Source organism: Colobus angolensis, unplaced genomic scaffold, assembly GCF_000951035.1.
Source record: "Colobus angolensis palliatus isolate OR3802 unplaced genomic scaffold, Cang.pa_1.0 Scaffold89, whole genome shotgun sequence".
NCBI classification, from domain to species: domain Eukaryota; kingdom Metazoa; phylum Chordata; class Mammalia; order Primates; family Cercopithecidae; genus Colobus; species Colobus angolensis.
This window is the reverse complement of record NW_012122820.1, coordinates 4,562,069-4,588,763: the sequence shown is the minus strand read 5'-3', so window position 1 is coordinate 4,588,763 and position 26,695 is coordinate 4,562,069. Positions and strand designations below refer to the sequence as shown.

The 26,695-nt window shown below is 49.0% G+C and overlaps 1 protein-coding gene across 1 annotated transcript in view; it reads left to right on the top strand.

Annotated features, from left to right (window-relative positions):
• Nucleotides 1-5,763, top strand: part of CRACR2A (calcium release activated channel regulator 2A) — a 129,070-nt gene extending 123,307 nt beyond the window's left edge. The window contains exons 18-20 of the mRNA XM_011931065.1: nucleotides 1,713-1,814; nucleotides 4,062-4,138; nucleotides 5,652-5,763. Coding sequence (XP_011786455.1) covers nucleotides 1,713-1,814; nucleotides 4,062-4,138; nucleotides 5,652-5,736 — 264 coding nt within the window. The 3' untranslated portion in view covers nucleotides 5,737-5,763. The remainder of the gene's footprint in view (nucleotides 1-1,712; nucleotides 1,815-4,061; nucleotides 4,139-5,651) is intronic.
• The last annotated feature ends 20,932 nt before the right edge of the window (nucleotides 5,764-26,695 follow it).

Sequence of the window (26,695 nt, the reverse complement as noted above, 5' to 3'; positions counted from 1 at the left end):
ATATCTCTCTCCCATGTGCTCTAAACAGCAAGCTGCTTGGCCCATTTCCCTGCTTCCTCCTCCTTTCTTCCCTTTCCGTGAAAAGCTCTTCACACAAGTATCCTGTGGCACAGCACGGTCAGAGGAGGGGGTGTTCCCATTAGCGAAAGCTCTAGCTAATGAGGGGGCCACAGGATTTCATATATGCCGTGAGTGGCTTTCTCACCTTCAAGTAGTTGGAATATGTACAATCCACTTAGCACATCAACTGCAGTGTCCAGAATTTAATCTATTTTTGAGGGGTCAGAAGACACTGTAAGATCTTGTAGTGCCTTTGAGTCATCATTGCAAACACACAGTATCATTTCACCAATAGATACCGTGTTTAGAGAGTTCCAGTTAATAAGACACTAAGTAGCAGAGACTTGATTGGAAATAAGAATCTAGAGGAAAAGGCTGTAGAATGAGGACCCATATACTCAAGAGTTCTCATAATTCAGTGCTTATGGTGTTGAAGGTTCTTTTGGATTCTCTGAGCCTTAACTTTCTCGTTTGGTAAATAAGAATCCCCCCCCCCCCCATTGAACTGCACTAAAAATGAATGCACAGATTAAGGAAACATTGAGGCTTAATTTCAAACATAATAGCATTTAAGCTTAAAATCGGTATGCCTGTAAGATGGACTTTGGACATTTATTTGAAATGCTCAAGTAAAGCAGCTGAAGTATTGGCAAAACTGTAACTGCTTATTAGCTTCTGTTATCCCACAGGTCCCTCTATTTAGTAAAACATTTAGCTACAATGAATAACTATTTGTTACTAAATTATGATTAAAAGCCCCTAATTAAATATTTAAGTAAAAATAACAACCTTCTCCAATGTGCACATTACCACATTCACTCACTGAATGGCAGTCGGTAGTCCCGGGTCCTTTGGGCGCCCTCGGGAGAGATACCTACAGTGCTCTTTTCACCAGGGAGGAGGTGGAGACCCGGGAGGAGACCCCTGGCTGGTAAACCACATCCACTGCGGGAGTAAACAGTGTGATACCTTGAATAAACCTGTGACTTCTGGCCCAAGCAGTGCAGCTGCTATGGCCACAACGTTTCTTCTCATACAGGACTTTCTTCAGAGCCAAAGCACCCAGTGACAGGGGTCTGTGGTGCCCGCCTCCAGCAAGGCACATGGCAGTCATTTATGGAGCCTTGTGGGCGCAAGACCATGAGGCAGATTTGGATCCAACCCTCAGAAGCTTATGTGCTATCCTGAGGCCTCTGGTGATACAGTTTCTAATCAAATCATCTCCAGAACAACTCCAAGCCATGGAGCATTCATGGCCTTGGTCCATTGGACTAAACCTGGCCATTTAGGAATGCCCTGGAAGGGGGCATGTGGCCTCTTGGCATCAACTGTCCCCTCATCCAGCACACCTGGGGGGCCTGCTGTTCCATCTAAGATCCAAGGAGCATCGTGAAGGGGGAGTGGTCATTGCACACACAGGGACTGGGAGACAGCACAGGCAGTCCTAGGGCACCTTGCAGAAGTGTGATAAACTGAGGCTCTTGGAGAAGGCGGCTGTTTTCTGCTTTCAGGATGATTCTATTACGGCCTCACTTTTTACAGCAGCAGGGGATTCTTAAGCCAGGTCCCATCTGTCCAGCCGACATTGTCAGTCTGCTCTCTGGGCAATCCTATGACACCCCTCTCAGTTGAAAACATTTTCTGTTCTGCAGGAAGCTGTGGGAGACCGGGTTCCTGTTCTTCTGCTGGGTAATAAGCTTGACAACGAGAAAGAGCGGGAAGTCCCCCGGGGCCTCGGAGAGCAGCTTGCCAAGGTAAAGAACAAGCGACAGAGTGTAACCCCGAGGGAAGTCGGGCAAGTGCCCAGGAGCCTTGGTGGGGACTTTCTCTGGAAAGTCCATGGGAAGGGAGCAACTGGGAAAGATGGGTGTCTTGGCATCGTGGGAATGGCCCAGCTCCTGTGCATGTAGAACTCTGCATAGAAAGCCACAGGTTACAAGACGGGGTTGGTTAGGGACCACTAGGGTATGGGGAATTATCCTAAAGTCCCTTCCTTGTAACTCAGAATTATAAATTCTAAGATAGCAACAGTTTACTTATTTCAATCCCCCTCCAATCTGCATTTCCACTTGATCAGCCCCAGGGATGAGAAGCTCACTGTCTGTAAAGCAGTGTGTTCTTCTGTAGACCACTGCGTTGGAGAGTTCATCCTTTCCGTCAGGATGGAGCCTCAAAGTCGTGAACTCAAGATAAACCCAGGAGACACCCTGGAAAACCTACCATTAAAATAAGCATGGGGCCGCTTGCCCAAAAATGGAATCAATGGGGCCTAACGGAAATCAGGCAACAAAGCGTGGTTCCTTGGCTTCTCTTACTGCCTCAGAGTTTGGTTTTCATGAAACTGTGTGTCTGGGAGGATGGGGTGCTTACCAGCCCCATGATTCTGTAATTCTTCGCATGCTCGTCCTAAACAGGGTTTCATGAGTTCAGAGCCTGGGAGAATGAGCACAGATAGTAAGACTCAAGGAAAAAAGAGGAGGAAGGGCCTGACAGGTATCTACATGGAGGGTCACTAGACAGTTACATGTCCACAATTCCAAAATCCAAAAAGCTCTGAAAACAGAAAGGGTTGTTTTGTATTTTATCTGGCAGAAAAATCTGACCAGAAATGACATGAGGCTATTCATGGTTGTAACCTCGCTTTGAAAAGGTGAATATTCAAATGTCTTACTGAAGCAATAGTAATATGTTTGATTCTAGCGTGCTGTCTGAAATCCACTGAGGGTGTTATATAATACATAGTATATACATGTATTACCTTTCTAAGATTCGGAAAATTCTGGATTTCAAAATACACCTGGACCTAAAGATTCTATCCATTTTCTTCTATTTTCTTTCTTTCTTTCTTTCTTTTTGTCGGTGAAAAAAAAACAAACAAACAAACACTGAGACTCAGGAGTTAAGTGATACATTCGTATTATCACAGCTCATCCGAGGTGGGATCAGAACTCAAAGCAGGAAGGCAAATTATGTCTTCCAGTTCTAAGTCCTATGTCCTTCTCTCCCCACTATTCCAACCCCATGGAACTTCTACTCTTTGACAGGCTGACCCAAGAGACTGCAGATCTGAGAGAAAGGCAGACAGGGAGAGATAGAGTCCCTAGGGCTGGGTGAGAGGGGCAGAGGGCGGAGCTGCCTGTGGGTGTAGGTGGGGAAAGCTGCATTGGGAGCATGGCAGAACCTCCTGAGCTACAGCCACAGAACTGTCCACACTCAGCTGGCCTGCGTCCCCTCAGGGCATCAGCCTCCAAGAAGAGGCCATCTAAAACCAGGGCCCTGTGCCATCAGCACTGTCGTCATGACGCCAGTCGTCTGTTAATGGGAGTGATCAGTGGAATACGATGAGCCTTAACCAAGGGCTCCCGCACCATGCAGGCGGCACAACCTCACCCTAATGAGCTGATGGCCAGTCCGGTGCACCAGTGCCGACAGCCAGGGCAGCTAGAGTATTAATTAACTGGTGCGAAAGAGAATTCCTACTGGAGCGCCTCATGAAACCTGTCCCCGAGGCCTACAGAATGCCACTGTCTTGGGGAAGGCATGCTGCAAGGAGCTCTGCCATTAACTCACTGTGGGACTGAACAAGCCAGCCAAGCGCCCTCTCTCACAGCAGCTTACCTGCTTGTGAAGGGGGAAGAATGTTGCCCGCCCTGGCCTTTGTGTCTTTGGCTGAGTCACAGGGCTGGTGTAACCTGGAATGAGCACGTGTGTACTTGACAGTAATTTGGGAAAGTATAAAGAGGCAATAGACAGCGTATGGTTTCGTTATTTTACAATTGTTATAGCTCACCTGGGAGATGGTTACAGAGCTTGCATTCGTCAGGGAGCCTGTGGAGACAGAAATCAGCCATGTACGGAGTGAGGAAGGATTATGAGGAGGTCAAGGGGCCTGCGAGAGGAAGTGAAGGCTGTAGGTAGATGCACAAGGGGGCTCTCCCACCACCCCCCACAGTCCCCTCTCACTCCAGTACTCTTATATTCACTCTGATTTATGATTCCAGGACAACAATCTGATCTTCTATGAATGCAGCGCCTCCTCTGGTCACAACACCAAAGAGTCCCTGCTCCATCTGGCCAGGTAAAGAGATGTGCTCCCCAGGTGCAGTAACTGCCGTGTCCAGCTGTATCTGCCTTCAGGGAGGTACCGTATTTCCCGCCACCCAGGCCACGCCTCTGATCCCCCTTTCCTCCCTATTGGCCGGAGCCCTCTGAGTACAAGCAATGGGGTCCTAGGCCTTTGTATGGGATTGCAACATCAGGAACAGCTTTCTGAAACAATGCTGTTGGGAAAGAAAGCATCCCTGCCTGTCGCCCCCATTGCAGTCTTCTTCTGAGTCTTAAAGGCCGCCTTTTTCTAGGGATGCTCTTTTTAAATGCAAATCCTTCTGGGAAAGGTCAGATCAGAGGCTCCTCAGCACTGGCTGAAGTCTTAGCAGGGACTAGCTGGAAGCCAACTGGGGGCAAGATTGGGTTATAATGTGAATTCCTGGGTGTGGGAGAAAGGAGTGGGTGTAGAAACCAGAAAGAAGAGGGGCTGTGATGGGAAATCAATGAGAGGTAACCAAGGTAATGATGCTGGTAACATGAAAAGACTGGTTCCTTAAGGCCCTGCCTACACCAAAAATTTAAACAACAAAACCACGCTGGGACTCATTTCCAATACTTAAGCATTCACTCATTCATTCATCCATCTAGGCCGTCATTTCATTCCATCTATTCATCCATCCAATAAATACTTAACAGAGCCCATTTTGTGCTCAGCACTCATTCTGGGGCATTTAAAAATATTTTTCTTTTGAGTAATTAAGAGCGCAGAACAACTCCTCTATGCATTGGCGAGGTGATGGGGTTATGGAGTATCAGAAGGAAACATTATAGGCTTTTCTCTGCCCCTGACTCCCTGGGCAAATACCCTGCCTCTCTGAGGTTTGTCAGGAAGGTAGGAACACCAATCATGCCTTCCTTCCCTGCCCACTCACAGGTTGTTGAGAGAATCAAAGGAGATGTGTAATGCAAAAGCGTTTTGAAAGTATAAAGCAGAGACAAGGTGTTTACCATTATTTTTAATTCCTCACCTACAATTAATCTGGAGCTTTGGACACATGGCACTGCCCTACTGCAGAGGTCACAACCCATCAGTATATTTTGGAGCCTCGCCTGTGTGCTGGTTACTGTGATAGGCTGCAGAGGCACAGAGACAAAAGATAAGTCTCGGTCCCAAGCAACTCATTTTTGGCCGAGGGAGACAGCCAGGGAAGCCACGCATTGTGACGCTGGGTGGTGGGGTCATGACAGAGGAAGGGTCAGATGCTGTCAGGGGCACTTAGGCTTACCTAGAGGATCAGGAGAGGCTTCCTGGAGGAGATGTCTTGAAGGATCCATGTCGACTAAACTCTCTGGCTTTACAATTACAGTTGTGCACCTGTACTGTCCAGGGGGAGATGTTCAGGATTCTCTCTGATGCCGTGGTGAGGGTGGGTTCTCTCCATGTGGCCCAGATGGCCTGTGACCTGAGGGTGGCTGGGCCAGGTTGCCAGCCCCTGGGCCTATCAACTTCTCCATCACTGACACTCTCTCTTCCCCTCTCCCAGGTTCCTCAAGGAGCAAGAAGACACAGTGAGAGAGGACACCATTCAGGTCGGCCACCCTGCTAAGAAGAAATCCTGCTGTGGCTGATAGGGTCCTACCAGGACTGCCCCCAGCAAGCCTGAGGTCACAGAGCCTGCCCTGATCCTGCACACGGCTCCTGCACAGATGCCGCCCACGGGGACCCGCCCAGTCCTTTTCTTTGTCAGTCACTCGCCTCCCCCAAAAGGAAGGGAAGCGCGTCCCATCAGGAGAGCTGCTCTTGGAGCGTCTCAGAGTCTTTTCTCTCCTTTCTCTTTCTGGACCCCAGATGCCCATCCCTCCTTTGTTGTTGTTGTTGTTGTGTGCCCTGACTTCGTTTCCTAAGGGAAAGAAACAGATGGGCTTTTCCAGAAAAGCCACCACGTGCCTTCTCCACCCCTCTTCTCCTCCCCTTGCCCTTCGGAGCCTCAGCACTGCGGTTGCCATGACAACCATGCAGGCCCGACTTGCGGCTTCCTGCAGGCCAAAGGTACAGCCCTCAGGTGCTGCCAGGGTAGTTAATCTTGCTTGGCCCCTGTTCTCCAGCAGCCAAAGGGATACTTTTATACATGCTTCGCGGACCTTGAGATACCCAAGTTGTTGACTGCAGCAAACCAGGGTGGCCACGTTCTATTCTACCCCCGACCCGGGGGCTCCGCTCTTTCCTTTATCCCAGCTTTGAGCCTTCCCTCTCAGCACCATGCCCGCTGCCTTTGTCCCCTTGGGTTTTCTGGAACGGTGCCTTAGGGAGAACCGACAGCCTTTCCTCCTTACCCCCCGCCTACAACCCTGACTCCAGGGTGGACTGGGGGTGATCAGTGGATGCCTGGGGTTAGGGAGTGGGTTGACTTCCCACTTAACTTTGACTGAGAAATGAAAAGAAAACTAGTGGAGAAAAGCCATCTGCTGCTAAACAGAGCGACCATTTCTGGAGGGTATAAATGAGGTATATATAGCTATAGAAAAGCCATTTTCTAAATGTTTCTCAAAATAGCTCTTTGAAAAATCATACGTGATGATTAACAGGGTAGACTGACATGCAGGCGGCGGGGCCCAGCACGAGGGCCATAGTTACTGACTTCATTTTATTTTCTTTTACTTTATTTCAGAACACTGTATTTTTTTTTTCAGTGTGGCTGTGATGTTGACATTTTGCTGGTGTTTGAGAAGTGAACAGAATGTAGCTACTGGCTTCAGCACCCCCGATTGCAATAGCACAGGGCACTTGGACTGGGGGAGTGATCTGGGCCCCGTGGGATCCCTGCAGTTGGGTGGTGGTGAGTTCCCAGCCAGCTCCGGCATCACTAGCCGGCTGTCACAGTACTCTTGCCCTGAGCAGGAAGTCGAATGAAAGTTATTACAAAGATAACTGCCAGTCACTGGGCCTGCAGAGCCAGGCCCCCACAGGAAAGTGGGTAGTCCACACCAAGTGGGGCACAGAGAGAGGGAAAGGGGCAGAAAGTGTCCACAGGCTTCCAACAAGATAGTTGAAGACAACCCCACACAGCCACATGGATGGAGGAGAGAACCCAGAGTTCTCAAGGCATTCCAATAGCCTCCTCCCAGACTCCCAAAACGGTCAGAGGCTCTCTGGGTCACCAGGCAAGGACCTCCCTCTTTTTTGCAGACTTCTCTTTCATTGAGCACCTGCAGGAAGCAGAGAGCCCATGGAGGGTGCCGAACAAAAATGAGGACTGGGTACCAGGAGGTGCTCCATGACCCTAAGCAAGCCCACTCCCTCCTTGGCCCCCACCACATCAGTAAAATGAAGGGACTGGATATTTGATGCTTTGAGCTCTTCTTGCTCAGATGCACAGGATGACGTATTTATTTTCCGTCATCAGCTGGCCCTGGACCCCAGTCCAAGGTTAAAGAGAATTCACAGGAAACTCCCTCCCCCTGGGGAAGAGCAGTGGTGATGGTCCCAGTAATAGGATGAGGCAGGGAGAGGGGATGCATGGGTCACCCAGAGGTGGTCCTCCAGTGTGTGTGTGTGTGTGTGTGTGATGTGCGTGAAGGGAAAGGAAGGATAGAAGGTCATAGTGGCCGTGGAGAAAGTAAACTCACTCTTCTGCTTTTGACAAACAGCAGCTATAGCTATTGGGATTTATGGGGCAAGCAGACCATTCCTGGGGTTCCCTAAGCCCACAAATGTCTCGATTCCTAATTCCTTGCCCCTGCTTTCCGCTGCATTCTTCCATTTAGAAACAGGCCATGCAAGGTTTAGGGCAGGAAAGGGTGGCCCTAGTGCCCTAGTGCCTGGCCTTCTGGCATATGGAGTAAATCACCATGAGTCTTCAAAGGAGAGAGAAAGGAGCAGGGTGGGTCTTCAGGCCTCTGATGCTCTCTTCCCCAATCCCCTTTTTAAAAAGAGGAGAGGGCTGTGTGTGGTGGCTCATACTGGTAATCCCAGCTGAGCCAGAGGATCATTTGAGACCAGAAGTTTGACACCAGCCTGAGTAACATAGCAAGACCCTACCACTACAAACACACACACACAAAATTAGCAGAGCATGGTGGCGTGAACCTGTAGCTTTAGCTGCTTAGGAGGCTGAGCCAGGAGGATCACTTGAGCCCAGGAGTTTGAGGTTTAAAGGGAGCTATGATGGTGCCACTGCACTTCAGCCTGAGGGACAGAATGAGATTCTGTCTTTAAAAAAAGAGTGGAGGATTGGGACTCCAGAGGAACTCTGAGAAGTTCCTTGTCTCCAGCTGTCAGCTCCCCTCCTCCCATTCCTTTTAAGCCACCATGTTGATCAGAGCCACCCTGGGCTGTCACTCTGGTCCAGAGGCTGCCAGAGAAACCTTCTGGCTCTGTGTCATTCACATCGTGTAATGGCCTTGAGCAAGTCACTTAACCAGGATCCACGTTTATCTATAGATTGAGATTTTCAATGTGTACCTCACAGGGTCATTTTAGTATTAGATGAGGTCATGTATGTAAAGTACCTAGCAACGTGCCCAGAATATAAGAGGTGTTAATAAGTAGGGGCGATTTTTGTTGTCAACATCAAGTTGCTGTCCTGGCCACTTCCCTTGCTTCAGTTTTATATTTAGAACCAGCTAACAGTTACTAAGCATCTGCCCAGAACTGGGCACGTTCACAAACAACCTCGTGTGAGCATCCGTTTGCCCGAGTTCTGAGCTCATGTCTGGCTTGCCTCTTGCTGTTCTTTGTTCCTATGAGTTTCCTAGGTTCCTGGTTTTTCTATCAGTGCCTATAGCCTTCCAGTGCCTGTTTCCTGATCCCAGCACCCAGTCCTCTCTCCCTCCCTCTCTGTGGTGCTCCAGGAACCACGCGGCAGCTCAGACCTGGTCACAACTCCTGAGTATTTACCAGTGAATGGCCTGTGCTCATTGCCATCCCTGGCTCTCGCCTGCTCCCTGTTCTTACACCTTTTGCTTCTTCCAGGGGCAGATGCTGCCCTCAGCCCTGAGTTGCCAAACCAAGAACCTCATCACAGCTGCTTTGTTCCTTGTCTAGCATCTGTTTCACCGCACACTCTCTGTGGGACGTTTTTTGTTCCCCTGTGATACCTTAGCTTTCTCCCTGCTCCCCATCCTACACTCTTTCTCTATTCTTAATACTTCTACCCACTCAGAGAGGCTTCTTCTCCCTGCTTTCCTCCTGGGCCCAGGCCAGGCCATACCTACAGAGTCTATCAAAAGTGGCTCAACCATTTGTCTCTGTCACTATCAGTCACTGCTCCAACGGAGCTTGAACCAACCTCAGCTAAATGGAATTACAACACAATTGGTGGCGTCCAGGGCCATATTTATACTTTAACAAAGAACTGTAAGGGAAGCAAACCTTTAACTCAAAGGAACGAGTCCCTAGTGATAGGATATTAACCACTATAATGGGTTATGGAAGTCAAATATTTAGGGACCAAGCTGCCTTCTCTACTCTCAAAGACCTCCATTTGCTTCATGTATTTTGGGGCTTTCTTGCTAGGTTCGAATGTATTTATAATTGTGATTTCTTCTGGACAGATTGACCGTTTCTCATTGTAAAGTGTCCTTCTTTGTCTTTGGTAACAATTTTGTCTCAAACTTGAGTTTTGTTTTCTTTTTGAGATGCAGTTTCCATCTTGTTGCCCAGGCTAGAGTGCAATGGTGCGATCTCAGCTCACTGCAACCTCCGCCTCCTGGGTTCAAACGATTCTCCTGCCTCAGCCTCCCAAGTAGCTGGGATTACAGGTGCCCACCACCAAGCCCAGCTAGTTTTTTTGTATTTTTAGTAGAGACGGGGTTTCACCATGTTGTCCAGGCTGGTCTTGAACTCCTGACCTCAGGTGATCTGCCTGCCTTGGCCTCCCAAAGTGCTGGGATTATGGGTGTAAGCCACTGTGCCGATTTTGTCTGATATTAGTGTAGCCCCTTCAGCTCTCTTTTTATTGCTGTTGGCATTGTATATCTTTTACATCCTTTTAATTTCAATCTAGTTGTATCTTTAAATCTACAGTGTCCCTTGCAGACAGCATATAGTTGGATCATGTTTTTTAAATCTATTCTTCCAACCTCTTAATTGGAAAGTTTAATTTATTTATATTAATATAATTGAAAAAGTAAGATTTGTCTCCCACTTTGCTATTTATCTTCTATACATCATACGTCTTTTTAAATCTTGTATTCTTTCATTACTGCCTTCTTTTATGTTAAATGGATGTTTTATTTAATTCTCTTACTTCATTTACTATATATTTTTGAATTATTCTCTTGGTGGTTGCCCTGGGGATTACCTTTAATATCTCAATTTATAACCATCTGTTCACGTTAATACCAACTTAATTTCAAGTATACAAAAATGTTGCTCTAAAGTGGTCCATTTTCTCCTCCCTTATGCTATTATTGTCACAAATTTCATCTTTATACATTTTGTGTCCATCAACATACATTTATAATTATTGCCTTATGCAGTTTTTTATTTAAATCAGAAAAAAGAGTTACGAGCAACAAAATAAATTTGTAGTGTTTTATAGCTGACTTCATAATTTCTTTTACTAGTGCTCTTTATTTCTTCATGTTGATTCACATTACTATCTTGTGCCTTTTCATTTCAGCCTGAAGGATTGCTTTTACTATTTTTTGTAGGGCAGCCTTGTTAGAGACAAACTCTCTGGTTAGAGATAAACTTTCTCAGTATATCTGTACGTGTCTTAATTTATCCTTCATTTTTGAAGAATAGTTTTGCCAGATACAGAATTTTTGATTGACTGCTTTCTTTGTTTTTTTAAGAACTTTGTGCCATCCCACTGTTTCCAGCCTTCATGGTTTCTGATGTAAAATTAGCTGTTGGTATCATTGAGGAACGTTGTATTTGATGAATTGTTTCTCTCTTTGTGCTTTCAAAATTCTTTGTCTTTGTCTTTCAGTGGTTTCATTTTGATGTGCGCAGCTGTGGATCTTTTTAAGTTTATCCCACTTGGAGTTTGTTGAGCTTCTTGAATCCGCAGATTAATAGTTTTCATGAAATTGGGGGAGATTTTGGTCCTTGTTTCTTCAAATATTCTTTCTACTTCTTTCTCACCTTTCCTTCTGGGGTTCCCATTACATGTGTTTGGCATGCTTGATGGTGTCTCACAGGTTTCTGAGGCTCTGTTTATTATTATTCATTCTTTTTTCTTTATGTTCCTCAGACTGGGTGATCTCAATTGACTGATCTTTAGGCTCACTAGCTTTTTATTCTGCCTGTCCAAATATGCTGTTGGACCTGTCTAGTGAATTTTTCTTTTCCATTATTGTACTTTTCAACTCCAGAATTTCTGTCTGGTTGCTTATTACAATTTCTCTGTCTTCATCAGTATTCTCTATTTGGTGAGGCATTATCCTCATACTTTCCTTTAGTTCTTTAGACATGATTTACTTTAAGTCTTTAAATATATTTAAAATAGCTTCAAGTCTCAAAGAGCATACATTGGTAGCCACCTGCCCTGTGCACAAACCAAATTCTGCTTGCCAATCTCTGCTTTCTTTCTCACCCTTTACACAACCCAGCTAGGACTCTGGCCTTTTTCTTTAACTTGACCTCTACCCTCCTCTCTAAGGTCTCTCCTTTCTTCTGGATTCTAAGAAGGAGGAGGCCCTTCGGGGCTGAGAAAGCCTTCCATCTTCCTGAGCTTCCGTTGCCTTTCTGGAGGAGGTGAGCTGCTCAAGGAGTTACACAGTCTCTCAGGGGAACTAAAGAGAGGCCAGACATGCTCAGACAATCTTCCCTGTCCTTCTAAGAATTCAGTCATCCTGCAAAGCTTTACTCAAAAGGGATTGCGGGGGAAGACTGCAAATCAGGACAAATCTGAAGCTTTTCTTTAAAAAAGCCAACTTAATTACTTCAAAATAATGAAATTATGCTACACATGCATACAAAACCCAAGACTTTAGTAGCCTGTTGCTGCTGGTTGTGATCAAAGCCCGAGCTTGGTTTCTGAGCTGGCCCTAGGAGCACTGCCACCTCTCCTTCCTTCCTCTGGGGAGCAGAAAGAGGCTGCACACCTTCCAACCAAGTTTAGTCAAAAGCCGTAGGATTTTACTTGATTGCTTATTCTCTCCCTTCTTATCTGGCAAGGGAGAGGGTTAACAGGATTACAACCGCCTTCTAAACCTCCTCCCCCACTTCCTAACTCTGGTGATGTTTCTATTAATAGACATATTAATTACTAACAATAGCAGTGACGAAGAACGTCATAACTCCACCTTTTACACAATTCAGTGGAACCAATTTAATCAAAGTGCCCTACTTAGGGAGAACATTGCTGGAAATGACAGGGATTGGGAAACCATATGGTGCTTGGCAGAGGACCCGAAATCAATGTAGACACTGAGGAGCTTTGGCAAAGTGTGTCACCATTTATCATTCTGGGGCCAGGGCTGGAGTCAGGTCCAAGAACTGACCCGCTCTCAGAGCTGGGACTTCATCAAGGCTTTGGCTCTGGTTTGAATGTGGTACTTGCAGGCTCTTGTCATAGCACCAGGAGACCCCTCTCCCGGCAGATAAGGACTCCTAGGACCAGTGAGGCCTGTGCTATCATAATGAATTGTGAGTGGATCCGTCTGACCTATAAAAATAAATACCACCCCTAAACAACACTGCAATGCTAAGCAGAAAGGCCTGAAGAACATAGAGAGAATGGGATTTCTTTTTTAAAAAATTATCAACAGAAATCAAAACATGTGAAGCTCAGCATGAATTTGGGAAACATCATTGGAACTGGGATTCGTTGAGCACGTGTCGCACCAGATCAAGGGCGGAGTGTTCGGGTGTAGCCCAACATCAGGTGCATGGGCTCTCCAGGCCACTCTGGGCTGAAGCAAGTTGCACCATTCGGTATGGTGCTTATTCATACACACTGCCCACGGGGCTCTAATGATTTAGATGCACAGGACTGAGCTGAGGGCAGGAGCATTCGTCTCTGTAGCCACATGTTCGGTACAGTGTCTGACAAATCACATTTCCCTTGTAGGAACAATTGAGAGTAGAGCATCCTTTCTCAAGAACAAGGCCCACCCCCTGGTCAGCCGCTCCACTGGAGTCCCAGGTCCCTAACCTGTGACCTAGGTAGACCTTAGGATCTGCCTCACTGGTGCAAATGAGTTGCTGCTTCTTGCTTTTGAAACAAAGTGTTGGCGTGTTCCAGCTGCTGCGATGCAGTTGCCTTTCAGACAGTGTGGTGCCCGACAAAGCATCCGTCTCAACACCCCGCGGCCTCCCCAGCTGCCACTAGTAGCAGTCCATTACCCGCAGGCAGCTCAACAACTCAATTTGCCTTGGGCTCCACGCCTCCACACAAAAGATGCTTCCCTGCCCTGTTCTCCTCCTTCCTGTTGTGAAAGCAGCCTTCCTCGCCCTTACCCAGCTGTGGCTCTCTCAGCCGCTTCCTCTAGCCCCCAAAGGCCCACTCAGAATAAGGACCTGCACACAAGTTGTGTGGCCCTGGGCAAAACCTGGAACTGCTTGATGTTCTGAGCCTGCTTTCAAATCTGCAAAATAGTGCTCTGTGCCTTACTCCCTCACAGGCTAGTGTGAAGGTTCAAAGAGAACGCCTGGGAAAGAGCTTAGTCAGCTGAGAGGCTCTAAATAAATGATAGTTATTGCATCGTCCTCTGTCTCCCCATGCAAGAGACCAAAACAAAGCAATATACAAAAAGGAGGGAAAATTCCACATTTCTTGGTAACAGGAAGAGCTGAGGCCATGGGTGAGAGCACCTCCCATTTCCCTGGGAAAGGAGAATAAGTAAAACTTGAATCCCTTCAATTAGAGACTCATCTAAGAAGAGTTTCTCTCTTCCCACTCTACTTTGAAGTAGGACAGGGCACCCAGCATTACAGACTACAGGGTTCTTATCTTGTAGTTCTGGTCTCATTCATTTCTGTATTTACCAAGCCTGGTACATAAACACAGTAGGCAGGTGGATGGATGAATTTGCTGTCCAGTCAAGACTTCAGATAGCACATTCCTAATTGACCTGCTTTTACCTATGTGGTTTCTAAAACACTTTCACACTGGGATGATGACAGAGTTCTGGAGATGGATGGTGGTGATGGTTGCACACACTACTGGGAATATATTTAATGACATTGAATTGTACATTTTTAAATGGTTAAAATTGTAAATTTTACATTATGTATATTTTACCACAATAAAAAAATTTAAGAAGAAACGCTGTCACAAACATTTACGTTCCATGAATGAAGGAAGGATTCAATTCTCTTTGATCTCCAGCAACTGAAGCTGTAAGACACTCAGTGTTTGTCTCAGGTTATACTAAGAGATGAGAGAGCTAGAAAGGAAGACAAGCTCAAGTACAGCCTTTGGTGCTTCACTGTGCTTGAGGGGAGGAAACAGCTAGAAATGCACAAGCATAAATTAACATGCCCTACAAATGCCTCTGCCATAACTTCTGCCTGCCTTCCCCTGAGGGCCTCACCCCACCTCACCCGACTCTCAGCTCCGTGGCGGGAGGGTGCTCCGTGCTCCTGGGCCTTTTGCCCCTGCCCATGAACACGCCTCTCTGTGTGGCCCCACCACTTGTAGACAAGCTTCTGGTTGACAGACCCTCGCATCCTGTATGCCGACAGGAGCCCCTCGCCTCGCCCAAGTAGATCGCCAGTGTGTTGAATGACAACAACAACAAAAACAAGTGACAAAAATCTTTTGGGTTCCTGGAATTTTGTGGCATTGACTATAGCAGGAAATACATTAATTGACACCCAGAAATGTGTTGGTTTTGCAGAGATTTGCATTGTGATAATTGACGGTAAAGACTAGAAATCAGCATAGAAGGATTGGCATTGAAGAGGGAACCTGAATATGCAGTTCAAGGATGAAGGGCTGACTTCGGCTTTAAGCTTATTCTGAGGGACTTAAGAGGGCCGGATTAGAACTGAGGGTGGCAGAGCGAAAGAATTTCAATGTATCCCAATGGAGGTGTTTATCTCCAATAGTGCTGTCCAGCAAGGAAACAGGCTGCCTCACAGGATGAACTTTCTGAAGCTCTGCTCTTAGAAATGCAGGTGGGAAATTAGGTACAAAGGATTAAAAGGCCCCCGTCTACACCCCACAGCCCTAGACCTGAGGGCGAAGTGAGAGGATATAGCACCTGCAGTACAGGGAGTCAGGATGGCCTGAGCTAGGAAGCTTTCCAGGCCCAGGAGGACAGGGGGCTAGTTCATTTCTCAAGTTCAGTTTCCCTCCTTTAACGCCTCTCTTCACTTTCCTCCCTGCCCTACTTCTTCCCCCGCTTCCCCACCACCCCTCCTCCTCTCTCTGCGTCCCCATCAGGGAGGGGAAAGCACCTGGCTTGGAAGTCTATCTAGCCCAGAGCGATTTGCTCGGCAGCTTCCCTGGCGAGGAGGGAGGTGCTGGATCCTGGCCAGAGCCCTGCCAGCTTCCCTATTGTGGCAAGTGAAATCATCAGCTTCACACTGCGGGTCTATTTAAATCAGCCTTTCATGTCTGATGGATTTAAAAATATGCTAGGAGTCGGCATCTTAAATACAAGAAACACAAACAAGCAGATGAAGCTGCATTTTTCCTTCCTCTGTGCCCTCCCCGCTCCCTCTCCCCTTCTTTCCCCTTCTCTCCTTGCCCCTCCCAAAGCAGCTTTCATTCATAAGGCCCGTCTCCCCTGCTCTCCCCTTCCCTCCAGCCCACTCAGTGGCACAGGAAGCCTTTAGTCTGAGGAGTGGCTGGAAGCACAGGGGGCTGGGTTCCCTCAACTCTGCCGGAGACCAGTAAGTACCCCTAACCTCTGCTGAGAGGGTGAGTCCTGGGCGCCCTCACTCTAGCCAGTCCTCCCCTCACCCCCACCCCCGGCCAACAGGGTCTTCTGCATTGACTAGTGTGTACAAACAAGCGCCAGACTGGCTGCAAACTGGCTCACTACACTTACTACGCTCCCTTCTCAAATCACAGACAGGAAGGAGACTGTGGCCCAGGCAGGAGGAGGGACGCGCCCAGGGTTTGTGGTCAGTGAGCAGCCAAGCTGGTCCCTGGCCCATTGCCCTTGCTGTCCACAGCTGGCTCCACACAAGCCTTGCAACGTCTTCCCACTCAGTGCTGGGAAGGGGGTTCACTGCACCCAGAACCCTACAACTCCAGTAATGCGTCTGTGAGCGTTGCACAGCTTCCATGGCAGCAGGGTTCCTAGTCTGTCCCCACATCACAAAGGACAGATATGCACTGGGAACCCTTCTGGGGCTTTGATCTAGCCCAGTCTTCTCCTGCTGTAAATTAAGCCACATCCCCTCTCATCCCTGAGCATCATCCCTTTGAGACTTGCTAAGTGGCCTCTCATATGCCCCATCTCCTGGCAGGTGGCCGGCTACCTGGCCAGCACGGCAGTCACTGGAATCATGTCTAGGAGCAGCTCCCCAGACACGGCAGGACTGCCCTGGCCCAACTGCACTGTGTCCCAGCTGGCATGAGCCCCGGTGAGGGGCTACCTCAGGTTCTCAACTGTGGATGCAGGTTCAAATCACGTGCGGGGCTTTTCTTTATTTTTGGCAGTTTATTTTACTTTTATTTTACTTTTTAAAAGCAGGTCGGGTGCAGTGGCTCACACTTGTAATTCCTGGCCCAGATAGGAGGATCACTTGAGGCCAGGAGTTCAAGGCTGCAGTAAGCTATGATTGCACCATTGCACTCCAGCCTGGGTGACAGAATGAGATCCTGTCCCTAAAAATAATAATATCAACTCTTGCCCCCGCTCCCCAACTGCTGCTGGAAATTGTGATTTAATTAGAAACTGGAAGACCTTTATTTTTCAATTGTTTAACGTTACTATTATTAGTACCAACAGTAATGGAATGGAATAATAGCAAAAAATCTCACAAGCTTGCAAGCATTTTCTTGACCTTAGATCTGCTCTTTGATGCCTCTTCCTCTTTGACCACACAGCCTGCACTCTCTGAATTCTTTAAGAGAATGTTGGTGACTTGCTTAGGGCCACACAGCAGGTTATTAGTAAAGCAGAGATCCCAATAGGGTGCTGAGGCCTCCCCAGTACTGCCAGACCCTCTCAGTGGCCCAGCCAGCGGTCAGTGCTGATTGTCTACACCCAGGAAGGAGGTGGGCTCAGGGGCTACAGTGACTCATCCTGTGTCTGTGGGTGTACAACACACACACACACACACACACACTGATGAAACCACGCACACTACCCATTCTGATTTCATCCCCGACTCTCCTCTTTAGTCCTACTGTTAAAGGCCTGAAATACTTTCCACCGAAGTTTCAATAGGTGCTGAGGTGCCATGCCATACCCTATGCTCTTAGAACATGAAAATAAAGAAATCAAGAATTAAGGAGCTCCAAGTTGGTGAAGGATCTATATCAGCAAGCAAGTAGAAAACAATGAGACAGGGATGATGCAGAATACAGGATGAGCATCCCTAGCTGGAAAATCCACAGTCCTCCAAAGTCTGAAACGTTTTGAGCATTGGCATGATGCCACAGGTGGAAATTCCACGCCTGACCTCATGCGATGAGCCACAGTCAAAACGCAGCCAAAACTTTGTTTCATTCACAACATTATCAAACTATATAAAATCACCTTCAGGCTATGTGTGTAAGGTGTGTAGGAAACACAAATAACTTTCGTCTTTAGACTTGGGTCCCATCCCCAACATATCTCCTTATGTGTATGCAAATATTCCAAAATTCAAAAAAAATCCCAAATCCAAAAAAATCCAAAACCTAAAATGCTTCTGGTCGCGAGCATTTTAGATCAGGAATATTCACCCTGTGCTATGGACATTGAGAATTGAGTGGGACTCTGGGTGGGGGCACGGGGTTGGGGGACTCTTAGTTCTAACAAAGGGGTTCATGATTGGTGGGGGAAATAACAGAAGGAAATCAGGGAAGCAGGAGAGTGAAAGCTGACAGGGTCCAGGCATGCAGGACACACGGCTTGTATGGCCAGGGCAGTGCATAGGGTGAGGACTCCGGGAGTGGGGGACACAGCTGGGACTTTGACAGTGAATGGGACGTGGGACGTGGGAGACCAGAGCCAGACAGCCTACCCCGGGCGAGCAGGAGTTTCAGTATCAGCCTGTAGATTACAAGGAGCCACCGGTCAGTCGTGGTGGTGGTGGGGGTGAGGGGATAGGGTTTAAACAGGAGAGCGACATGAGCAGATTTGCAGTTGTGCCTGAAGAGGAGTGGAAGGATGGGGTGGGATGGAAGGGGAGGCACTGCGAGCATCACCCTCAGGCCAGCACAGAGTAGTGGGTGCGGCCAGGGTGTGTGAGGATGGAGGTAAAGCAAGAAACTACATAAGCAACAACCTCAGCTCTAACACATTAAGCGTTTGTTCTGCCAGCCAGGCTGTATCTTCAATCTCAGTCTTCCCACAGTCCAGCGTGCTTCCAGGCTCCTCAATTGTACTTCCCCCATCCCAGACTTCAAGTCATTAAATCTCAAACACTGAGTGTTTAAAACTGAAATCCAGAAGGCCTCAGATTTCTGAAAATGGGATTTCTCAGAATGAGCTGAGGGCATGGGGATTGCACACTACAAGCTTCAAGTCAAATTAAATTTTTAGATCATTCATTACTTGAAATTCTCCAGGCCATAGTTTTCTCCACGAACGTGAATATTCAAAGCCAACTGTGGCTTGTGGACTGGGAGGGAATAACACAAAAACCTACGTGTATACAGCCGTGTAGAGTTCACAGGTCGCTTCTGCAGCATGCCCTGTGGAAACAGACCCAGGGAGACTGACGACCAGGGCAAGGTTGGGGGTGGCAGGGCCAGGGCTTAACTGGCCCCAGGACCCCTGGATTCACTTTGTGCAGACGTGGAATGAGGTTTGCCTTCTCGATTGGCCGTTGCTCCCCAGGCCTCCCTTGATCCTAGACAGCACCCAGCTCTGCTCCCTACTCCTCTTCCCTCACAGAGCCCCCAGAAACCACATTTCTAGAGGCCCACTCAATAGAAACACTTTGCAGAGAAACACCTGAAAGAAAATCTTATCAGAGATAATCCATAGGCAACGTCAGAAGAGACAAAGTAACTCCCCGTGTGGACGAGAGCCAAGTGGTCCTGGCCAGATGCCAGCCAGCATCCTTAATCCCATTTGCTCTCAGTTATTAAAACGGTTTTCCAAGAAATGGGCCATCTCTGTAGAGTCGCACACTGATGAACGGCAGTCAAGCACCTGAGAAACCTCGCATCGTGGCGGTTCAGCCCTCCATTCCTCCGGCGACTCCCTGGCAAAGCCTCCACGGTGTCTTCCTGCAGCCCGGGCAGGAACTTCTTTTCTTCCTCGAGTGTTTACTTCTCACTCCTACCCCCAGCTTCCACCAAAAATAAGCCATTCTACTCTCCTCCACTACACAGTTGGGGGCGGGATCTTCTTAGAAAGCTCTGAGCCCAGGGTCGCAAAATAAGAGCTGTCGAATCACAAAATTCACTGTTTCTTTCAGCTGAGTGGGGACCTCAAGATCATTCTAGGCGAATCCCTTCCTCCCATAAATGAGAATACCGAGGCCCAGGGCAGGGGAGTGAATAGCCCCAGGTGAGAGAGGAGGTTCGGAGATTAGGAGCAGTAGGCAGGTTGGAGACTGCCGTGGGCACCATGGCATCAAGTCAGCATTCACTCGTTTGGAAAGATGGATTAAGCGCCTGTGATGGGTTGGGGACTTGTACCTGCCACTGACAGTCAGCACAAGTGGGATGCAGAGCCTGCTCTCAAGGAGATCACAGTGTCCTGGGGAGACAGACACAAAAACAGACACGGAAAACGCAGCCTGGCGAGTGTGGGGCACAGACGGCGGGCTTTGCACGCCTCCAGAGAGCCCAGGAGCCAGGCTGTGGGGCTCAGAACGGCCAATGTGCCCGAGTCCTGGAGGTGTGCAAAGCCTGGCAGAACTCCCAGGGAGATCACAGTGTCCTGGGGAGACAGACACAAAAACAGACACGGAAAACGCAGCCTGGCGAGTGTGGGGCACAGATGGCGGGCTTCGCACACCTCCAGAGAGCCCAGGAGCCAGGCTGTGGGGCTCAGAACGGCCAATGTGCCCGAGTCCTGGAGGTGTGCAAAGCCTGGCAGAACTCCCAGGAGGAGCAGCTAGTCTATGTATTGCTCATCTCATACCTGGCTTGCTTCTCATTTAACTCTTACCCAGTGCCACAGGGTAGATAATAGGATTGCCACCGTTTGTAGGAAACTGAGGCAGAGAGAGGCTGAATGACTTGCTCAAGGTTACACAGCCAGAAGTGGGAGAATCAGGGTTTGAATAGGCTCCTCCGGCTCCAGGGACCACACTCCTAATCACCGCCCTGTGCTTTTTCTTATCTCAGGTCATTCTGGGTCCTCAGTCTAGGACACTATGGGAAACTTCCTGCCGACTGGCCCATTCCACACTCGGCAATAGGCAGCCTCAGGCCCCGAGTCACGTTTAATGACCTCAGATGCCTGAAAGTCCTGGCCCTGCTCTGAATTCCCCTGGCATTTCTTTTTTTTTCTTTTCTTTTTTTTTTAGAGATGGAGTCGCGCTCTGTCGCCCAGGCTGGAGTGCAGTGGCGCGATCTCGGCTCACTGCAAGCTCCGCCTCCCAGGTTCACGCCATTCTCCTGCCTCAGCCTCCCGAGTAGCTGGGACTACAGGCACCGCCACCACGCCAGGCTAATTTTTTGTATTTTTAGTAGAGACAGGGTTTCACTGTGTTAGCCAGGATGGTCTCGATCTCCTGACCTCGTGATCCACCCGCCTCGGCCTCCCAAAGTGCTGGGATTACAGGCTTGAGCCACCACGCCCGGCCTTCCCCTGGCATTTCTAATCTAAGTATCTCCAAAGCCACCTTTGGAATCACTGGCAAGCAACACAGGATCCTATGCCTTCTTTCTTTGGCCACGGGAAGCCAGCACTCCCACCCACTGTGGAGAGAGACTCTACTTGGACTTATTTTTCCTTCAGGAGAGCCCGGAGTCATCTGCATGTTCTTGTCTGGAGCCCTCAGTTCCAAGAAGAGAAAGAGCTGCCGTTTATAAGCAGCTGCCTGTGCCCCGGGGTGCATTACCATGTGATCTCACATGATCTCATTTAAATCCTTCAGTGTCATTTGACACTGGCAGCAACCCTGGGAGAAAGGTGCTATTATCCTCCCCCATCGAACAGGGAAAGAATTCACACAGAAGCAGACAATTCCAGTAACTCGCTGCCAGTCTTCTCAGCTACTCACTGGGGGAGTTAGGCTCAACCCCAGGCCTGTTCATCTCCATGGCTGGCTGGAGTTCAAGGCATCATCCATGCCCATGCAACAGAGCTGTGTGTCTATGAAGCCTGTGCCTTTGGCTTGAAGTTCAATGCTGTATCCAACAGAGCTAACCAGCCATGGCCAAAAAGCAGTTGTCATGATATCAGAAACCCATTACAACCCACAGAGCCTCTGAAAGATGCTTCAAGAATGTGTGCTGTGAGTTGAAAGTGATGCCAAGCATTCTGCTCCCCTGGAAACAGCTGCCCAGGGCTTGAAGCAACAGCAGCAATCCCCAAATGCGGATCCAGCCTTGCACCGACCCTTCCAACTGCCTTCCCCCTCCCAGATGATGACACACTCTGAGCCAGGGGGAGGCTGTCCTCCTGGGAAGAACAGTATGACATGACACCAGACAGGACGATGCAAATGATCTCAGAGTTGAACAAATTGGCCGGCTGCAGATTCCCTCCGGCTGAACAAGGCAATCCTAAAACGAAGCGATCTGTATCCAAGCCACTGTCAACAACAGCTACCAAAAGAAGCCTCAGTCCCCATCCTTCTCTGGTGGTTCCTAGAGGTTCTGCCGGTGCCACAGATGACCTGTTCTGCAGTTGATTTTCTGAAGTAGGCAATGGGTTAAGCGTATTACCATTTTTCCGGGGAAACAATTGCCAAATGGAGCTCATTAGATGGTGAGCATGTGTGGCATGCAACTCTGGTCCTGTCACTTTCAGGACTAAAAAGATTTCAGTGTTTTCTCATTGCCTAAGGAAAATGTGTCCTTGACATGGTTTGCAAGGCCCTTGACCATGGAGCCCGGACTGTGTCTCAGGCCTCCCTTCTCTGGGTTCTCCCCTGGTCCTCTGCAGGCTCCTCTTTTTCAGTTGTGCCAAGCTCTCCGGACTCCTCTGGGCTGGGCCCCGGCACTGGCTATTTTTGCTGGATCCTTCCTCCATCTCCCCCTCCTCTCCCCTCCTCTCCCAGTTTTTCAAGGCTCTGTTTAAAGTCCTATCTTCAGGGAAGCTCTCTTGTTCTCAGGCTCTAAATAACAGTCTCTTAACTCCCTCAGCCTCTGCTTCCTTTTCATAATATTTATCCCTCTTGTTTAGTGTCTGCTTCTCCAGCAGCCAGTAAATTCCAAGATAGCAGGCTGGCATCTCTTTTGTTCAGTGCTGTATTCCCAGCACCTAGCAAGAAGTCTGCTACACAGGAGGCACCCAAGAAATGTGTATGGAGTGGAGGCAGTCAGGAGAGACCACTCATGTAGTGCTCCTAGTTCCAACTGGGTGCAGAACTGGGGCCTCGTGCTGAAAAAGAAGTAACACCCCAAGTTTCATCTGCACGCCGTGCCCAGCATGCAGGTAACAGGTGCTGAGTGAGTGTACCTCCCTCCTGCCTCCTAAGAGATCCTCCATGTTTCGTGGTGACACCGTATTCCCAGACCACAGAGCTGTGTGTGCAACATGCCATTTCCATGTCTCTGGGTTTTGCTGCCTGTTCCTGCACAGATGTTTTTTCGGGAGGCTTGGTCCTTCCCTGAGGACAGAGAAGGACCCCTACAGTTCTGTTCTTCTGTTGCCTTCTGGCTCATAACGCCATAGTGGAGTGTGCCTCTGACATATTAATGGCAATTTCTGACAGTGGGGAGTTGGTTGGTAATTTCCTGATAAGTGTAGCCAAACAAGTCTGAAGCATTGATGTGGCTGTTACTGCCACCAAGATTAGGCTCTCAGCCTAGTCCCCACCCCGTTCCCCTTGCCGGTCCCCAGAATGTGCTTCCAAGCCGCTAACTCAGGCCATCAAAGAGAATAGGTACTCCAAGGATACACATCCAATATATTATTAACCGAAACTAAATATGACTAAAGGAATAATTCTCCCAGGAAAAGCAGCATGTGTTGAATTCCAAAGTAAAATAACACTTTGGATTGTCTTCTGCTCTTCTCCCTGGTATGCAAAGCAGGCACTGGGCTTAGTACGCTAGGCGCGGTCTCAAGGTCACCAGCAAGTTCTCGTGATTAGAAACGGATGAGGAGGCAGCCAGAAGGTGAGGCCCTGCCCAAGTGCCCCAGGTGGGTCTGTGGCTTCTCTGCAAATGAGGATCTTTTCATTCTGATGGAAAGACATACACCTATTGGTGCCAGGGAAGGACATACATGGGTGCCAGTTAGTCACAGCGTGCCAGAGGGCTAGGAGATGGGTTTTAAGATCTCCACAGGCCACTTCTGAAGCACTTAAAGAGCCAGTGAACCGGAGCCCTGAAGCAGGCCACTTCCGCCCAGGGCTTTTGGAAAGCTCTGCAAGCCTCTCACCTGAAGTGCTGCCCCAAACCCTGGGCTGCTGCTGCCCTCGGCTCTGACTGTGGTGCCTGCTGCCCTCAGGGCCTTTGCAGACGCATGGGGTTCCACTCGGTCATCTAAATGTGCCTCTCAAGAGCAGAATTGCAATCCAGAGCAGAATGGCTATTGAAGCAGCAGTTATCACTAGAATCTCACTGTGCTTTGCATTTCTCAAACACATTTTATATTCATTTCATTCTGAGTTGTCTCCTTTTCAGCAGAAGAAGCTATTGAGTCTCATAGTGACTTGCCCAAGGTCACATCGTTAGTAAGCAGCAGTGCTGGGAGGTGACTAGGTTCCTTGGCTCCAAAACTCCTGTCATGTGGCAGAGCTGTGCGGCGGCTGATGGCTGCCTTTGGAAATGGGGACAGCAGGGGCCTGGGTCTGGTGACCTGCATGCTACGGCTTTCTCTGCCCCGTTTGCTCCAGCTGCTCTCCAGCCTTAGGTGTCAGCTAATGGTTGGCACACTCCCTTTGGCACTTCTATTGTGAGAAATGACCTACTGTCAGCTTTAAAAAGGGTCCTGGGCCTCCTGGAGCACTGTCATTCTCTGAAAATGACAGGCTGTCCCCCACCCCACCATGGAAATCACAGAGAGCAGGAAATTCAAGCATGTTCTCTTTCTGTTTCTAGGGCTTAGTGACTGAGACAAGACAACAAGCAACATAGCTCACCACCTACTCTGACGGAGGTTGTGTTGCAGAGCTGGGCTAAGAACTGTGGCTGGCCCTCGGAATGAGATGGGTAGAGCTGGAGCTGGTAGGCAATGGCAGAGGGACCTTATTTTCTTGAGATTTGGGCAAGAGCAGGCCCAGCCTAGCTAGACACTAACAATCACCGAGTTCCATTATGCCTGCTGTCTCTGCTATATTGCTGCTTCCTACGTCAGTGCCTGGAGCCTCTTAAGTATCCAGGACTGGAATATGTTGTGTCTGAGCCTTTGCTGAATATGAACTAATTGCTTCCAATGGGACGGGGACATTGGAGGTTCCAGACCTGGAGCTCAGCACCTCCACTGTGGTTAGACACGTACTGAGGAGACAGATCACCTGTCCTCGGGAAGTCAGGCTTATGTTGGAAGTCACCAGACAACAAAATAAGGGTCTGGGTATAATATGCCACAGCCTAGGGTTCTAAGGAAATCTAGATGCCCCTAGGTAGGGCTGTACTCAGAAACAAGGTATCCAGAGAGATGCTAGTCAGAACCCCAGGCAGGTTGCAGGGATCCTGAAAAATGTTTCTTCAGGAAGAGGGCTCCAAAAACAGGGCTGGGGCCCTCAGTGTGGTAGGGAGGGGGATTTGCAAGAACAAGACAGAGTCCTCATACTATGTGAGACCAAGGAGATCAAGGCAGGGCACATGCCGGGTGATCAGAACTGCCACTGGGTCGGGGACAGACTCCAGGCCAGGTGAACACGGTGCAGAGACGGGCCAAGATGTCTGGCTTAATTTCATGCCACTACTGAGGTCTGGAGTGAGGTGGAGTCTGTAGGTGGGATTGCAGGGTTGACGTCAAGGGGAGAGGGAGGCTTCAGAGATGGGTTCAGGGAGGGCCTGGCTAAGACCTCATTTCTGCCCATAGACTTTACAGAGGCTTGTGTCTATCTAGGGCAGATGGCCTCCATGGGGTGGTTTTTATGAAGTAAAAAAAATACTGGCATCTCCCAAGGAGCACAGATAGAAGAGGCTGGAGCCTGCAGGTCCTGGGTGGGGGACAGGGGCTCATGGGCACATATCCATGGGAGTCAAGCAAGTGCTGGGTCAGCTGCCACTCTGTTGCCAGCCACCCTTACTCTGCTCTCTTCTGGCAGGTCCCCGCCCTTGGAGCTTGTGGTTTAGGAAGGGAGAGAAACCATGCCTCCATGGACTTCAGAACAAGCACAGAGTGGCCTCCGTACAGACAAGCCCAGATGCAGTCACAAAAGAGGACCACGTTTTGGAAGAAGCGAGTTGGGAGTGGAAGGGCAAAGTTCCCGGGAGCAGGAGAAGAGTGACAGGCGAGAAAGTCTCTACAGGGTTTTGTACAATCTCAAAAACGAAAAAGAGGCAAAGAGTCAAGGAAAAAACAGGTTTCATCAGTGAAGTCATCTTTATAGCATCTCTGTTGTCGTCCAAGACCTCATCTCAAGCACTGACTTCCATTCAGAGGCTGTTGGAGGCAGAGATTACTTATTTCCCGTTGAATCGGAGGGATAATAAATGACAATTCCCACTGGAGCATTCCCCTGAGCAGGCGGGAGGAGGCTGCTGTGAAATTGATCCCTTATGCATTGCAGGCTTCCCTTCTGCAGCCCAGGGGCAGGGAGGGGTGATGGTGCGGCAGCCCAGGGGTTGCACCGCTCCAGAAAGCTAAAGATGGGGGTGGGTGCAGCATAGGCCCCTGGGATGACCCTCTTCTCCTCTGATGGCCAGAGAGGCCCAAAAGATTACTGGGCCTTTGCTCAGTCTGGTCCTCCCCCAAGCCTCTTGCCCCAGCAGCCTCCCCAGGTCCTGGGGTGCCAGGGATGCCTGCAGGCCCCAAATGCCTGGAGCACCCAGAAGGCCATCATTCTGGCTGCTCCACAGGGCTCCTGACAATGTGGGATTTTGCTGGTTTACCATGGATGGGATCCTACACCAGGCTGAATAGGCTTCCTGTCCAAGGCTAGACCAGGTCAGTAGGCAGAATCCAGGGGACCCCAACTCTCACCACAATGGAAACCTACCCCTGAGCTTTCCTCAAACGCCCCCTGAGGGAGCCCCCACTCCGATGTCCTCCTTCAATCTCCTCTCTCCTCTAACACACTTGCTTCTGTCCCCTCTTAAGTTTCTCTATTTTTCTTTCCCGATACATCTACACAGAAAGCATTAAATAATTTTCACTGTGTTTTTCTCTAAATATAAAAAAGACCGTCTTAGCCTCTAGGCCCCAGGCTCGGAAGAATCAGTGCAGGGCAGGGGAGGGCACGTTAACTGGGACTTGAGACCTTGGCCCAGCTCACCTCAGC